Source organism: Nyctereutes procyonoides, unplaced genomic scaffold (assembly GCF_905146905.1).
Source record: "Nyctereutes procyonoides isolate TBG_1078 unplaced genomic scaffold, NYPRO_anot_genome, whole genome shotgun sequence".
Lineage (NCBI taxonomy): Eukaryota > Metazoa > Chordata > Mammalia > Carnivora > Canidae > Nyctereutes > Nyctereutes procyonoides.
This window is the reverse complement of record NW_026575140.1, coordinates 27,563,249-27,578,523: the sequence shown is the minus strand read 5'-3', so window position 1 is coordinate 27,578,523 and position 15,275 is coordinate 27,563,249. Positions and strand designations below refer to the sequence as shown.

Sequence of the window (15,275 nt, the reverse complement as noted above, 5' to 3'; positions counted from 1 at the left end):
ATGAGTAGTCACAGTGTAGAGATGGAACTTATTTTTTTTTTGGAACTTATTTTTTAAAAAAGGATCAAATGGAGATGTTAGAGGTGCACATATGCCTTTGATGGGCACTTGACACAACCAAGAAAAAAAATCCATAAACTTGAATATAGATACATAGAAATTACACAAACTGAAATACAGAGAGAAAGAAACATAGAATAGAGCTTCTAAGAATGTTGAGACACTGTCAAATGATCTATCATAAGAGTGATTGGAATCCCAGAAGAAATAGTTGAAGAAGGGACTGAGCCTGGGTGGCTCAAGGGTTGAGCATCTGCCTTTAGTTTAGGTCGTAATCTCAGGGTCCTAGGATTGAGTCCTGCATCAGGCTACCCGCGGGGAGCCTGCTTCTTCCTCTGCCTGTGTCTCTGCCTTTCTCTGTGTGTCTCTCATGAATGAACAAGTAAGTAAAAGTCCTTTTTTTAAAAAAAATACTTGAAGAAATAATCAAGAATTTCCCACAGATATGAGAAACATCAACTAGTGTGGATACAAAACAACAAACAAACCAATCACAAAATAAAAACGCCACATACATGAAAAAAAATCCACCACATACTTGGAAATATCCTATTCGAACTGCTGAAAACAAAAGCAAAAGGATATCTTGAAGGCAGCCAGAGCAACAAAGACAGGCTACATACAGAGGAACAAAGAATTACAGTAGACATTCCTTTAGACACCATGTACAGTAGAAGACTAAATGTTAAGACTAAAAACTGTTAAGAATTCTCTACCAAAGTATCTTTCAGAAATGAAGGAGATATAAAATTTTCTCAAACAAAAACTGGGAATGGGGGATGTATTGCCAGTGATCTGTTGAATGAGACACTAAGGGAATTTCTTTTTTTTAAATTTTTATTTATTTATGATAGTCACAGAGAGAGAGAGAGAGGCAGAGACACAGGCAGAGGGAGAAGCAGGCTCCATGCACCGGGAGCCCAATGTGGGATTCGATCCCGGGTCTCCAGGATTGCGCCCTGGGCCAAAGACAGGCGCCAAACTGCTGCGCCACCCAGGGATCCCCACTAAGGGAATTTCTAAAGGTGGAAGGAATTTGGTACCAGACATAAAACTTGGATTTACACAAAAAAATGAAAAGCACTAAAAACAATGAATGAAGAAATTTTATATTTTACTCAGTTTAAATTGCCCTAGAAGGTAGCTTATTAAAGCAGAAATATTCTTCTGCATTTGTAGCCTATGTAAAAAATTGCAAAGGATCAGGAGAGGCACTGGGAACGTACTGTGGAGTCCTACACCAGAAGCAATATGTAATTTGGAGGTAAAAACTGATTCCTTAAAGGTGTATGTTGTGAACCTTATAACAATAATTAGAACTAGTTTCTAAAATACAAATAATATCAGTAGAGGAGATAAAGTGGAATTTAAAATATTTAATGCAAAATGAGGCAGAAAGGAGACAAAAATCCAGATGGAACAAATGGAAAACAGCGAAGTGGCATGCTTTAACCGAGCTGTTTCAACAATCATATTAAATGTGAATGTTCTCAGTGTGCTAGCTGGAAGACTGAAATCATCAGTTGAATGAAAAAAATAAGAAGTAGCTGTATGGTATCTGCAAGAATCCATTTTGCAAATAAAACATAGATGAAGAGCAAAATGTTAGAAAAGATACACATGCTAACGGGAGTCCAAAGAAGGCTGGAGAGCTGTATTAATACCAGGTAGTGTAGACTTTAGGACGAGGAACATTATCAGGGTTTCAGAGGGATACTGTATGACAACAGAGGGGTTGATTCTCTGAGAGCATGTCCTAAAAGGTTATACACCTAACATCAAAGCTTCAAAATACTTTAAACACTGGTAAAAAATTTGAGAAATAAATCTGCAGTGGTAGAGACTGTAACACACTCTCTCTGTAATTGATAAAGCAAGTGTACAGAAAATCATTAAAGATGTAGAAGACTTAAAAAGCACTGTCAACAAGATTGGCATAATGGACATTTATGGAACACTCCAAGCAATAGCAACATGATGCTTAATTTTCTCAAGGGCACATGGACCATTCATCAAGATAGACCTTATTCTGGGCCATAATACAAGCCTTTTAACAAATTTTTAAAAATATAAATCATACCAAATATATTCTCTGACCTAATGGATTAAACTAGAAATTAGTAATAGGAAGGTTTATCTGGAGAATTCCCAAATGTTTGGAAATTAAAGAACACACCTCTGAATGACCCATAGGTCATACCTTAAGGGAATTAAAAACATTTTGAACTGAATGAATTGAAAAAGCAAAAAATTTGTGGAATACAGGTAAAGCAGTGCTTAAAGGGAAATTTATAGCATTAAGTGATACATGGGGAAAATAAAGTTCTTAAATCAATAATCTAAGTTTCCTCCTGAAGAAACAAAAGCAAGAAGAGCAAATTAAATCCAAGGTAAGCAGAAGGAAAGAAATTGTAAAAACCATATATCAATGGAATTGAGAAGTCAATAAGAGAAAATTAATGAAATCAAAAGCTGATGAAAATAAAAGTAACAAACCTTTGGCCATACTGAACAGGAAAAGAAGACAGACATACCCACTGTTGGAAATGAAAGACCCCACAGATGTTAAAGGGACTGCAAACAACTCTACTCCCAAAACTTTGGTCTATTAATAACTTGAAAGAAAGAACCTATTGGAACTCCATGAAAAAGAAACAGCTAGAATAGACATATTTATTACAGATCCTGAATTTGAAGTTTAACATCTTCCAAAAAGAAAAGTCTGGGCCCAGATGATTTCACTGAGAAACATTCAAGGAAGATATAGTTCCAGTTTCTATGTAATCTTTTTCAGAAAATAGAGGACAGGAGAAAATAGAAGGAGGAATTTTGGAAAGGAAACTCCCAGGCTCCTTTTATGAGCTCATTATTACCCTAATACTGAAACAAGATAAAGACAGTTCAGGAAAACTACAGACTGGGATCCCTTGTCAGTGTATTTGCAAATCATTAAATCCAGCAAGTACAAAAAGGACAAATACATCACAACCGAGTATGATTTATCCTAGGAATGTACAACTGGTTCAATATGTGAAAGTCAGCCACTTTTATTTACCATATTAACAGAATTTTAAAAACCCAGCAGGTTATTTTAATAGAGAAAAAGCATATGATAAATGCTCAAAAATTAGCAGTAGAAATGGGATTTCATTAATCTATCAAAAAAGGCATGCACAGAAAACTATAGCTAACATGCTTGATGGTGAGAAAATGCTATTACCCTAACCTGGAGAACAAGTTAAAGATACCTTGTCCTAACATCAGACTGGAAGTCCTGTTCAATGCAGGAGGCAAGAGAAATAAAAGACATAATGATTGAAAAGGAAGAAATAAAACTTTCTATTCATAGATGATAGAGTTTGTCTACATAGAAAAATTCTAAAGAATCTACCCCAAAAAGCTCCTACTGATTTTAGCAAGGTTAGAAGATCCATGGCCAGTGTGTAAGATCACTTAAAAGTTCTGTGTACTAACAAGGAACAATTGGAAAAAAATTTTTAAAACAACCCAAAACCAAACTACTTAGATATAAAATCCAACAATATGTGAAATAATTGATACTAAGAAAACTTCAAAACAAAGAAAAACTGTAAAATAAAAAATACTAAGTAAATGAAAAGACATCAAGTTCATGGTTTAGAATACTCAATATTGTTGTCAGTTCTCTCCAGGTTGATCTGTACATTCAGTGTCATTCCAATTAAATCCTTAGCAGGATTGTTTTTCTGTATAGATATCATCAAGCAGATCCCCTAACTTCAATGGAAAAAAAAATGAAAACAGCCAAAGCAATTTTGAAAAAATAATTTGTGAAAAAATAGATCAATGGACAGATTAGAGAGTCCCAAAACAGGCCTACACAAATATAGTCAGTTTTTGACAGAGGTGCAAGGTCAAGTCAATGCACAAAGCGTAGCCTTTCCAAAAAAAATGGTGCTGTACAATGAGACATCCACATATGTTAAAAAATGTACCTCAACATATAGCTCATATGTCATATAAAAGCTAGCTCAAAATTGATTACAGATCTAAATATAAAACTTAAAACTGTGGGACACCCGGGTGGCTCAGCAGTTGAGAATCTGCCTTTGGCTCAGGGCGTGATCCTGGAGTTCTGGGATCAAGTCCCATATTGGGCTTCCTGAGGGAAGCCTGCTGCTCCCTCTGCCTGTGTTGTGTCTCTGCCTCTCTCTCTGTGTTTCTCATGATTAAATAAATACAATCTTTTAAAAAAAAAAAAACCTTAAAACAAACCAATAGAAAATTTAGGAGAAAACCTTTGTGATCTTGTGTTTGGCAAAAAGGTTTTAGATATGACATCAAAAGCATGATGGATAGGGATCCCTGGGTGGCGCAGTGGTTTGGCGCCTGCCTTTGGCCCAGGGCGTGATCCTGGAGACCTGGGATCGAATCCCACATCGGGCTCCCGGTGCATGGAGCCCACTTCTCCCTCTGCCTGTGTCTCTGCCCTTCTCTCTCTCTCTCTGTGACTATCATAAATAAATAAAAATTTAAAAAAAAAGCATGATGGATAAAAAAATTGATGAGATAGACTATCAAAATTAAAAACTTGTCAGACGGTAAGACAATGAAAAGACAATTTTTGCAAATTATAGATACAATAAAAAATTTGTATCCAGGTTACATAATAAAACTGTCAAAATTCAATAATGTAATCTATTCAAAAAACTGTCAAGAGATCTGACACGTTTCCAGTGAAGCACAAATGGCAAATAGCATGGGAAATAATGCTGTCTCAGCCCTTATGAAGTTAAAACCACATGAGATACCATTATATACCCATTAGAATGGCTAAAACTAAAAGAAAAAATACTGACAATACCAAGTTCTGGCAAGAATGCAGAGCAACCGGAGCTCTCAGTACTGAAGGCAGTATGGAATTGTACAGCCACATTAGAAAAGTTTTACAGTTTTTTTTTAAAGATTTTATCTATTTATTTTTGAGGCACAGAGAGAGAGAGACACAGTCAGAGGGAGAAGCAGGCTCCACGCAGGGAGCCTGACGTGGGACTTGATCCCGGGTCTCCAGGATCACGCCCTGAGCCGAAGGCGGGCACTAAACCGCTGAGCCACCCGGGCTGCCCAAGTTTTACAGTTTTGTGTAAAACATACTGTATAACTCAGAGACTCTGTTCTTATTTACTCAAGCAAAAGAAAAACTCAAATTCACATCTAAACTTGTCTTTGTATATTTATCACACATCTTTTATACTTATCCAAAATTGGAAACAACCTAGATGTCATTCAACAGGTGAGTGGAGATGTATAGCCAATTTTTAACCATTTTTAAATGTACAGTTTGGTGGCATTAGGCCCATTCACCAGTAGGAGAAAATGTAAGAGAAATAGATATTTGAATGGTCTCAAAGTATTCCTTCGAAACCTTTATTGTTTATATTATGCTTTACGAATAAAATCGTCACTTTACATGGAAAAAATCGGGCAGACAGCAACTTAACCAATGATCAAGGCTGACACACCAACAGTAAACACATCAAGATCATGTACCCCTGGTGTGAGGCCTTGAGAAAGGCACAGCACCTCTGCAAGAATCTTCCACAAGATGCACACCCTCAACCTCATCATGATGGAACATCAGGGAAACTCAAGTTGAGCATTCCTACAGAATTCCTGTCCTGTACTCTTCACAAGAGTTGATGTTGGGAAAGACCAGGAAAGACAGAGACACTGACAGCTGAAATCAACCATGAGATCCCTGGTTGGATCCTGGGGCAGAAAATGACCTTTCACGGAGGAGTGGATAAGATCCGCATAGGCCATGCACCACTGTGCGTTTCTTAGTGTTGTTCAGTCTGTTACAGTTCTGTAGGATGTTATGTTAGCGGAAGCAGTGAGGAGCGTATACAGAAACTCCACTGTTTCTTTAACCCCCTTCAAGATTCAGATTATTTAGAAATAAAAGTATAAGAGCTCCTGGCTGGCTCAGTAGAGCTTCCAACTCCCGCTCTCAGGGTCATAAATTCAAGCTCCACGTTGGGTGTAGAGATTACTTGCAAAAATGAAATCTTAAAAGTTTTTAAGTGTAAAAGTTACTGAGTGAAAGTTAAGCAGGTCTTTTTCCATAATCCCCTCTGGAAATGGAGCATAGTCATCCAGGAAGCTAAGATGACCTTCACTGATAACAGCAGTAGCTAAGTCAGCCTCCCAGCAGGGTTTGAAATAACTGGTTCCTTGCGCCACTTTTACGTCTTGGTTTCCAGAACGCCACATTGACAGGCTCCATGCACTTTCTCAGACTCCATTCTTGGCTCATCGTTCTCCACACAAGGTTTAATTCGTCAGTGCCCCAACCTGAAGCCTGTACCTCTGCCATCCAGTGTGGCAACCACTGGCCACGATCTAGATTCAAATAAGTCACAAATAATAAAATTTAAAATTTAGTTCCTCAGTTGCTGTAGCCACACTGCACGTGCTTAATCACTCCCTGCACGTGTGGTGTTGGTGGCTACCGTGCTGGACAGCACAGACTAAGAGCAGTTCTATCACTGCAGAAAGTTTTGTTGGGCACAGGTCTGCAGTGCAGTGCCTGGCACTTCACACTGTATCTACTCACCCCACTCCCAGGGATGCCAAGATTGGTCAGTTGCCAGGTAGTGTCAGCTCACTATCGTAAAGTCCCCATCAGCCTTTCACCTGATAGTTTTATTATTAGTCTTTACCTAGAACATTTGTTTTCATTCCTTTTTTGTAAGATACAAAAAACCAAATGTAATCATTCGTGTAGTCATTCCATGTCGATGTTTTTCGGTATTGGTGCATATTTTATATATATCTGAACTCGTCTTTAATAGCTATTTAATATTCTGTCAAATGGATACATGCTAAAGGACCTGATCTCTTTTTATTGGATAAGTTCTTAGGTATGTGTGATATTTTTAATTACACATCCGTTCATTCTGTTTCAGGTGAGCAGAAGGCCTCTTCTCCCTTACAGACATTGAAAAACAACAGCGTGCACATGGAGTCTTGTGAAGGTTGGAGAAAAGACCAGCATAGCCCATCCTATCAGCAAATAAACTGCATTGACAGTGTTATCAGGTGTGAGACACAAGTTCTGAGAACACGTCAGTTTTTCCAAAAGTATACATCGTCATTATAAGCACACAACCTACATCATTTTTAATATTGGTTGTCTGAATTTTTCACTCCAAGTCAGTAGATACTATGGAGTGCCTACTTACATTATAGTTTATAATAAATTGAACATTTTAGAGGAGGCAAAAAAAAATTAGAAGATGGATCCCTTCTTAGAAGGAGCCATGGTTTGGTTGAGAAGATAAGATCTTGATCATAAAAATTAAATGAGGCAAGATTTGGAGATCAAGGTTTCAGTAAAAGAGATAGGCCAATGATTGAGGCTGGGATGGTCAAAGATGAGAGTACAAAGTACCCACACAGAAGTGCTGCGAGAAAAGCAGAAATGTGGATTGTGCAGAGTGAGAGGACAGGCAGGCATGCATGAACTAATACGTTGTTGCAGATACCTGAAGAGCTACAACATTCCAGCTTTGAAAAGAAAGTGCATATCCTGTACCAATACAACCTCTTCATCCTCAGAAGAAGACGGACAGAACCACAAGGCACATCATGCCCAAGCCTTGCAAGGTAACACGAATGCCCTCCTAGGTAGACAGAGGATGATTGCAAAGCCATCCTTTTCTGTTTCTTTTTAAATTTTTGTCTTATTTCATTAATCATAAAAAGCCTAGTTTCATATCATTCCTTTGTGACCAGTAGGTTTTAGCTCAACAGTTTCTAACATCTGCAAACTGGGTCTTTAACATAAATTTCTTTGGGGATTTTTCTTTTCATTGTCAATGTCTCTTGTGCCCCCAGCTGTGTCTCAGCTCCCAGCCATAGCTAACTTGGAGATACGGACTGCCTGGCAGTCCACACATGCTACAGAAGGCGCTCCAAGGACCCTGGCCCCAACGGCGCTGAGCCTGGGCTCTGGCATGAGCCAGTGCAGCTACAGCAGCACCATGGTTCTTGCTCCACCACCAGAGTCAGGTGCCACATTTACCTTCTCCTCTAACATACGCTGGGCATGAGACACACTACTATGAGAAAACAGAAGTCCTTCATACCAGTTACTTAGCAGTGACTTCTAAATTATAATTACATTTTCCTTTCTTTGATTTCAGTGAAAACATTTTTGGAAAAATCACCATGATTATATCGATTATATAGTTTGGACTGTATTTCTAAGTCATTGTCATTTGTTGTTACATCAGCCGAAGTGTAGGAAGCACTTAGAATGATACCTGATAACATAGTACCTGATAACATAGCATAGTTAGCATTAACTGTCACTAATGAAGTCTTTTTGGGGGGCTGTATTAAGACACTTTGTTGCTGCCCTTGAAAGAAGGTGTCCTTGTCAAGCTTTGACTGTGGCTATGACTAGATTGACCATATATATGTCCAGATTTTTGTATTGTATTGGCCTGATGACAATGAAGAGAATGTGTGTAAAACTCCCTTCCTTTTAACAATATATATCTGGTAAATTATTCTGATGTCTTCCTTTTGTTCCTTTTTACTGCTTCCTATCCTTTGATTTTTGTCCTTGTAATTTGTAATTTGGTGGAAAAGAACTGGGGACAAAGGTATTAAATCTGGTTTTGGGGCTCTTATTTCTCTTTGCTGGGCATCAGTGGCATATTTATAAACATGTATTGAGCTCTTACTCTGTGCCACCCTCTGTCCTTAGTCATTCATGGGAATTAACTCATTTAATCCTCACACTGACCCTGGGAGATGGAGAGTATTATATAGTATAGTACTGACAGGCAGGCTGCGTTGATAGGAAGATACCAGAGACACAGCCATTGTGCGATTAGATTATGTTTTTATATTTTTTTAAGATTATGTTTTTAATGAACTGAAAATAGAGTTTTATCATAGCTGAACTAGTTTCTCAGGAAGGAGCAGATGCATATTTTTTAGTGTATCTTTTCTTAATACTTTTGATTCCAATATGGGCATACAGCTGCCAGTAACTCAGCCCACACAAGGTGGGTCTCATCCAGTGGGGAAAGATTTTTTTTATTATGCCACTGAACTTTTTGTACTCTGGTATATATTACCATTTTGAAGGATTTCATACTGAAGTCTCTGAGCTTTCATTTAAGGGAATATTTATAATAATTATTTCTACTGATCTTAAACCAGTCTCAGCCTGTGTGGGGCCATGTCTTTATTCCAAGGACAGGAAACAGAATCAGGGGATCTGTAGAGTATCTATGTGTCTTTTGTTTTCTGGAAAGCCTGTATTTCTGCAGCTTATACTGTAACTCCTCCAATGAGTTGGATCTGAGGACCATGACCACAAACGCATTTCCCTGCCAGTCATGGAGCAGTTAAGGTACAAACAGATTAAGTTCCTTAATCCTTATGTGCCCAAAGTCACATAGCAGATGAGTGGCAGAGTAGGGAATCAGACATTAGTAACTAATCTTCAGAAACCATTGCCATTAACACATTTTTAAATCTGTAGTAGGGTCAAAATGGAGTGTGAAATAAAGCCAGGAGATAAAATGTAATTTTAAGAAATACTCAAATAATCCTAGGGCATCCGGGTGGCTGTAGATTAAGCATCTGAGTCTTGATTAAGCATCTAACTCTTGGTTTAGGCTCAGGTCATAATCTCAGGGTCATAGGATTGAGCTCTGTGCTGGTATGGGTATGTGCTCTATTTCCCCCACACACACACACTTGAGCAACACAAACTCTCTCTCACACACACAAAAAACGATCATAATAAACACCAATAATCCAAAAGAAGAGCAGAAAGGGAGGAAGAGAACAACAGCTGCCACTACCAGAGGCAACATGTCAGACTAATAATAATCACTCTAAACCCAATTATATTCACTCCATTAAAAGGCAGGAATTGTCAGAACAGATTAAAAAATCAAGACCCATCCATATACTGCCTGAGAAGTACAGTTTAAATATAAATCCACAAATGGATTGAGAACAAATGGAGAAAGAGGCACAATGCAAATGATAAGCCTAAGAAGGGTGGCATGCCAGTAGTGATTCAGACTTGAAGATAGGGTCTTCTCAGAGATGCTTTGGGGTGGCAAACAGTTCATCAAGGAGACACAGCAATCATAATACGTCATGCATATTCCTAACAGAGCTTCCAAGATAGGAGGTAAAAATGGAAAGAGTTACAGAGAGATAGACTTTCCATAACCATAGTTGAAGAGTGTAACACCCCATCTGTGCAGATGATAAAATATCTAGACAAAAAAAATGAGTAAGGCAGATGATCTGAGCAGTGCTATCAACCACCTTAACCTAGTTGACATTCAGAGAACACAGCACCCAATACCTGTAACAATACGCATTCTTCTCAAGCATATATGGTACGTTCGTTGAGATATAAACTATGTTGGGTTGTAACATGTCTCACATTGAAAATCATTCAATTAGGAACCAGTGAAGCCATCGTGAGTTAGAGTTTTCCTGGCTAAGTATTTAACTACAGATTCGGTTTCTCTCATAGATACAGGGCTGTTCAGGTTTTCTGCTTGTTGAGTGAACTTTGTGTCTTTCAAAGAATTGGTGTATTTTATGTTGTCAGGTTTATTGGAATAAAAGTGTTTATGACACTCCTTTATTCTCCCCTTGACCCTTGTACAATCTCTAATGACACTCCTTTTTCTTTCTGAGTTGGCAGCATTCTGAGATTAGCACCTTTTGTCTGTCTCCTCTCTTTCTCCTCATCAGTCTGACTGGAGTTTGGTCAGTTTGCTTGGTCTTCTCAAAGCACCGGCTTATGCTTGCACTGGCTTTGTGCATTGTCTTCCTGTTTTCTACGTCACTGACTTCTGCTCTGGTCTTTGTTATTTCCTCTTTGGCTTGCTTTGATTTTATCTTGCTCTTCTCTGAAGAGTTTTTCAACATGGAAGCTGAGGTAGTTGATTTCAGACATTTTTCTTTCCTAATGGATTTTACTACAAATTTTCTTTTTACCTGCAAATTTTCTTTTTAGCTGCATCCCACGCTTTTTGATGGACTGTGCCCTTTACATCGTGTTCCAATACTGACTTCTGTCCCCTAGCTATCTCCTTTGAAATCATTCATGGTCACATGTCTCTGTGTTCGTCATCGCACATTAGTCCAGTACCACATATTTGGGTTTTTCCACAGCTCTTTCTGTTACTGATTTTTAATTTAATCCCATCATGGTAAGAGAAAATACAGAACTCAAATTCTCTATTTGTCAAGAACCAAAGAGTTTTACAGTCTGTGATATGGTCTCTGTGGATGACTGTTCTGTGTTTACTCTGCTGCTGTAGGTTTGAATGTTCTCGGTGTAAACCAGGTCAAGGTGTTTGATACTTTTGTTCAGGTCCTGTCACTCCTTAATAGCTTTCTCAGTACTTGTTCTGCTTCAGGAGGAGAACTGAAATCTCTGACCATAATTGTGGATTTGTCTATTTCTAAAGCCAGTATTACTGGTTTTTTCTTCATGCATTTTGAAAGTACTCCTGTTTTGTGCATAAGTGTTTAGAATTGTCATGTCCTCTTGATGTAGCAGCCATTTTTGCCTTGGGAAATGATCTTCCTTTTTCCCTCGTATATTCTCTGCTCTGAAATACACTTCGTCTTGTATTAATATATTCACTTCAGCATTTTTTTTTATTGGTACTAGCCTGTTTTATCTTTTCAGCCTTTTTACTTTTAACCTGGGTATGTTAGTATTTAGAGTGGGCTTTATTGTCGTGGATGCTTTGGGGCTCATGGTATACATGTTTAATTTCCCACATTCCACCTTTTGGAAATATTATACCACTTCATATATTGTGTGAAAAAACAACAATAGGGTATTTCTGCCTCCTCCTCCGGGCCTTTGTCTGTTGGCTTATGTTTTCCTTCTACATATGTTGTAAATCGTACCCTATACTGTTCTTCTCATGTAGGTAGTGGTTATCTCTTCAGCTAGTTACCTATGTAGTTACCTCTTCCAGTGCTTTCATTTCATCATGTAGACTCATCGGGATCATTCTCCTTCTCCCTGCATGAGTTCCTTGACTATTTCTTGTCGTATAGGTCAACTGGTGGTGAAGCCTTTCTGGTTTTGTGTGTCTGGACTACACCTACCTTTACAAAAAACCTTCATGTTGTAAAGGTATTTTGGCAGAGGATAGAATTCTGGGTGGCAGTCTCATCTTTCAGTACTTTAGAGATGTTGCTCTGCCATCTTCTCAGTGCACTGTTTCTGATGAGAAATCCACTGCCATCCTTGATTTGTTTGCAGCCCAGCTTCTCTCCAGCAGCTTGGGGAATGTTCTCTTTAGCATCCTCCATGATGCACTGGTGTGTACACCAGAATGTTCTCTGGCTGTGTGGAGCCCGCTCTATGCAGCTGCCCTCCCTGGTACTCTTCCCTGAAAACTCTAGCCACCGACCAGACTCTCAGCTCTGCCTCTTCAGCTCTGGGGGCTCACAGGCTCCACCTCGTTTGCTGCACCTCAGAAACTCTCAAGGCAGTAGGCTGGGACAGCCTCAGGGCTCACTTCATTTGTCTTCCCTCCCCCAGGGGTCACTCTCCTTCGTTCACTGATGTTTGGTGTCTTGGAACTTACTGGTTCATATGTTTGGTCCATTTTCTTAGTTGGTTCAGGCAGGAAGGTAAATCCAGTTTCTATTACTCCATCTCAGCTGTGCTGTGTTGATTTAGAGGAATCAGAGCCTACTTCTGGAAGTGGAGTTGGGCCAGGCACACCCACGCTGCCTGGATACTGCGCAGACTGAGAGGTGGAATGGGTCTTGGGGGGAAGCCTGCCACCATGTCCACCATGAAATCTTTTGTACTGGGGAGAAGTAATGTTCAGAAGCAACTCAAAGTCTGTCTGCAGGTGTATCCACATAAAATGGAAGGCTGTGATATATAAAAAGTATAAGATAGTGATCGCTGTGCTGGTAAAAAGGATATTGTTAAATGAAAAAATATGCTGTACATAGTGTACTTATTACATGCCTCTGGGGTAAAAATCTGTATTCATGCCTATTTATAGGTACATAAAGAAACGGGACTGTAGATAAGGAAATAGGAGAAAATAAAGAACTAGGCACATAGTAGGAGTGGGAAGAATTTACTGCCTGCCTTTTCATTGTTGATTTTTGAACCACATGAATTTTATTACCAATTTGTAAAATTAATTCAAAGATAAAGTTTTTGAAGAATCTAGGATAAAATATTTACAATAAGATTTTAATAAATATGTATATGCACACTGAGTATTACAACTCTCTAAAATGTATATAGCAGGTATACAAAGAGTATAAAGAAAGAAAAAAATACCAATTTATTTGCTAGCTTGATGAAGTTTTTTATATTCCAGTTGATGTAATAATGGTTGTAAGAATTTATTGAAAATCAGTTAAATTAGTGAAAAGAAATAAATGCAAATCATTGGTAGCAATTACAATGAAGTCTGTCCCCTTCTACCTCAGCAGAAGTGACTCCAGCAGAAGATGCTGCCCCAGTGTGTGAGCCCTGGACCCTGAGCACAAGCCCAGCTCCACTGACCTCAGAGGAATTTAAACACATAGGGCTCACAAAGACTGTCCTGTCAGCCCACACCCAGAAGGAGGAACAGAACTATGTTGATAAATTCCGGGAAAAGATCCTCTTATCGCCCTACAGATCCTGTCTTCGGCAAGAAAGCAGAAGCAGAGCTAAACATTTGTATGTTCAAGGTGATTACGTTTTAAAAACTATTTCCCTTATCAGTTTTTATAAATAGTGTAAGTAAATACTGGGAGATACGGAGTAAAGAGTTGGGGATTTGCTTTTAAGAAACTGAGAGATGCTGACATAAACTCAAAGCAACAATTTGTTATGTGGGATCTTTCTTAGATACTGGATCTGAGAAGCTGATTTTATAAGAAAGTGATTGAGAGGTACTGAATAAGTTTATTTTATGGCAACAGCTTTTATCCAGGATCTTGTTCATGTTTTCAGTAGCAGTGTTAGTGGACATAGTTACTGTTGACAAGTGTTTCTTCCTAATCTACTTAGAATTACCTGTAAGTGGCATTCTGTCATCTTTTTTGGTTTTAGTTTCCCACAATATGCCTCCCTCTGTATGCTTTCAGGAGATTGTGCTGGCAAGCAGACCCGATCCACTGGCTGCAAGAAGGGGAAGCGCAAGCAGAAGAAGCTGCCAGTGCTGTCGGACAGCAGAGGCACTCAGGATACCTTCTGTCCCCACTTTGGAGGAGAGAGTGAGTCCAGGCAGCCCTGGGGCCCTGCCCTCTCCTCCTGTCCGCAGGCCCCTGGCCTGTCATTCCCAGCTGCCATGATGGTTCCAAGCCTGGCTCCCTACTTTGTCCCAGCCCTCCAGATCCCAGCCCTGCCCTCTGTCCAAAGAGAGCCTGGAGCATCACTGACCACACTCGACTGTCTGCTTAAACCACCTTTACTGAATGGCCTGCACTCTTTTCCTGCTCTCCCTTCTCCTTCCTCAGATACTGTGATGACCATTTTCCTGCCTGACCCCACTGGCTGTCCCCTGTTGCCACCATCATTCTGTCCTTATGCATTCCTGGGAGCAGCAGGCTCTTCTGGAACACCACCCTTCATATCAGCAGTGGCTCCACACCTGGAGCAGCCGTCCTCAGTCCTCAGCCAAAGGCAGGTGGAGGGAAGACGGGAGACGCCACATGGAGAGCACCACTGCATTAACTCGAGGAGCAGCTCACTTCTACAGCTCAACTTACTGCAGGAAGACATGCTCAGATCCTGTGAATCTTCAGATCAGGTGAGAGGGGGTATTTGCCAGAAGTTAAGTATGGAAGTGACACTAACCTCCAGCACATGAGCGAGAACATAAATGTGGGTCCTCATTAAAATTAAGGTTCTTTCACTAGGGCTCAACACTGAAGACTTAGTGGGTAATGGACATCACAGCTGGGCTTGATACAGCTCTGTTTTCCAGAAATATGCACTGTCTCTATCTGGCTCCATTGTAAAAGCAAGAATTAAAGAATTTATTATGTCCTGGTTTCTTACTTTGTGAGGTTTTCTCCCCAAAGTACTATCTTTCGCATTTTCTATGTGCACTGGGTTCCCCACCTTTAAAATTTGATATCCAGGGGCACCTGGGTGACTGAGTCGGTTAAGCATACAACTCATGATTTCAGCTCAGGTC

At 39.5% G+C, this 15,275-nt stretch overlaps 1 protein-coding gene across 7 annotated transcripts in view; it reads left to right on the top strand.

Moving 5' to 3' along the window:
- Nucleotides 1-15,275, top strand: part of PER3 (period circadian regulator 3) — a 53,368-nt gene that overhangs the window by 22,564 nt on the left and 15,529 nt on the right. For 5 of the 7 annotated variants that reach the window (XM_055305566.1, XM_055305567.1, XM_055305572.1 and 2 more), the window contains 6 exons: nt 7,008-7,140; nt 7,583-7,707; nt 7,939-8,112; nt 13,579-13,821; nt 14,221-14,349; nt 14,593-14,885. In XM_055305566.1, the coding sequence (XP_055161541.1) occupies nt 7,008-7,140; nt 7,583-7,707; nt 7,939-8,112; nt 13,579-13,821; nt 14,221-14,349; nt 14,593-14,885 (1,097 nt within the window). Of the gene's footprint in view, nt 1-7,007; nt 7,141-7,582; nt 7,708-7,938; nt 8,113-13,575; nt 13,822-14,220; nt 14,350-14,592; nt 14,886-15,275 lie in introns of all 7 variants that reach the window. The other 2 variants (XM_055305569.1, XM_055305568.1) reach the window with 2 other exon arrangements.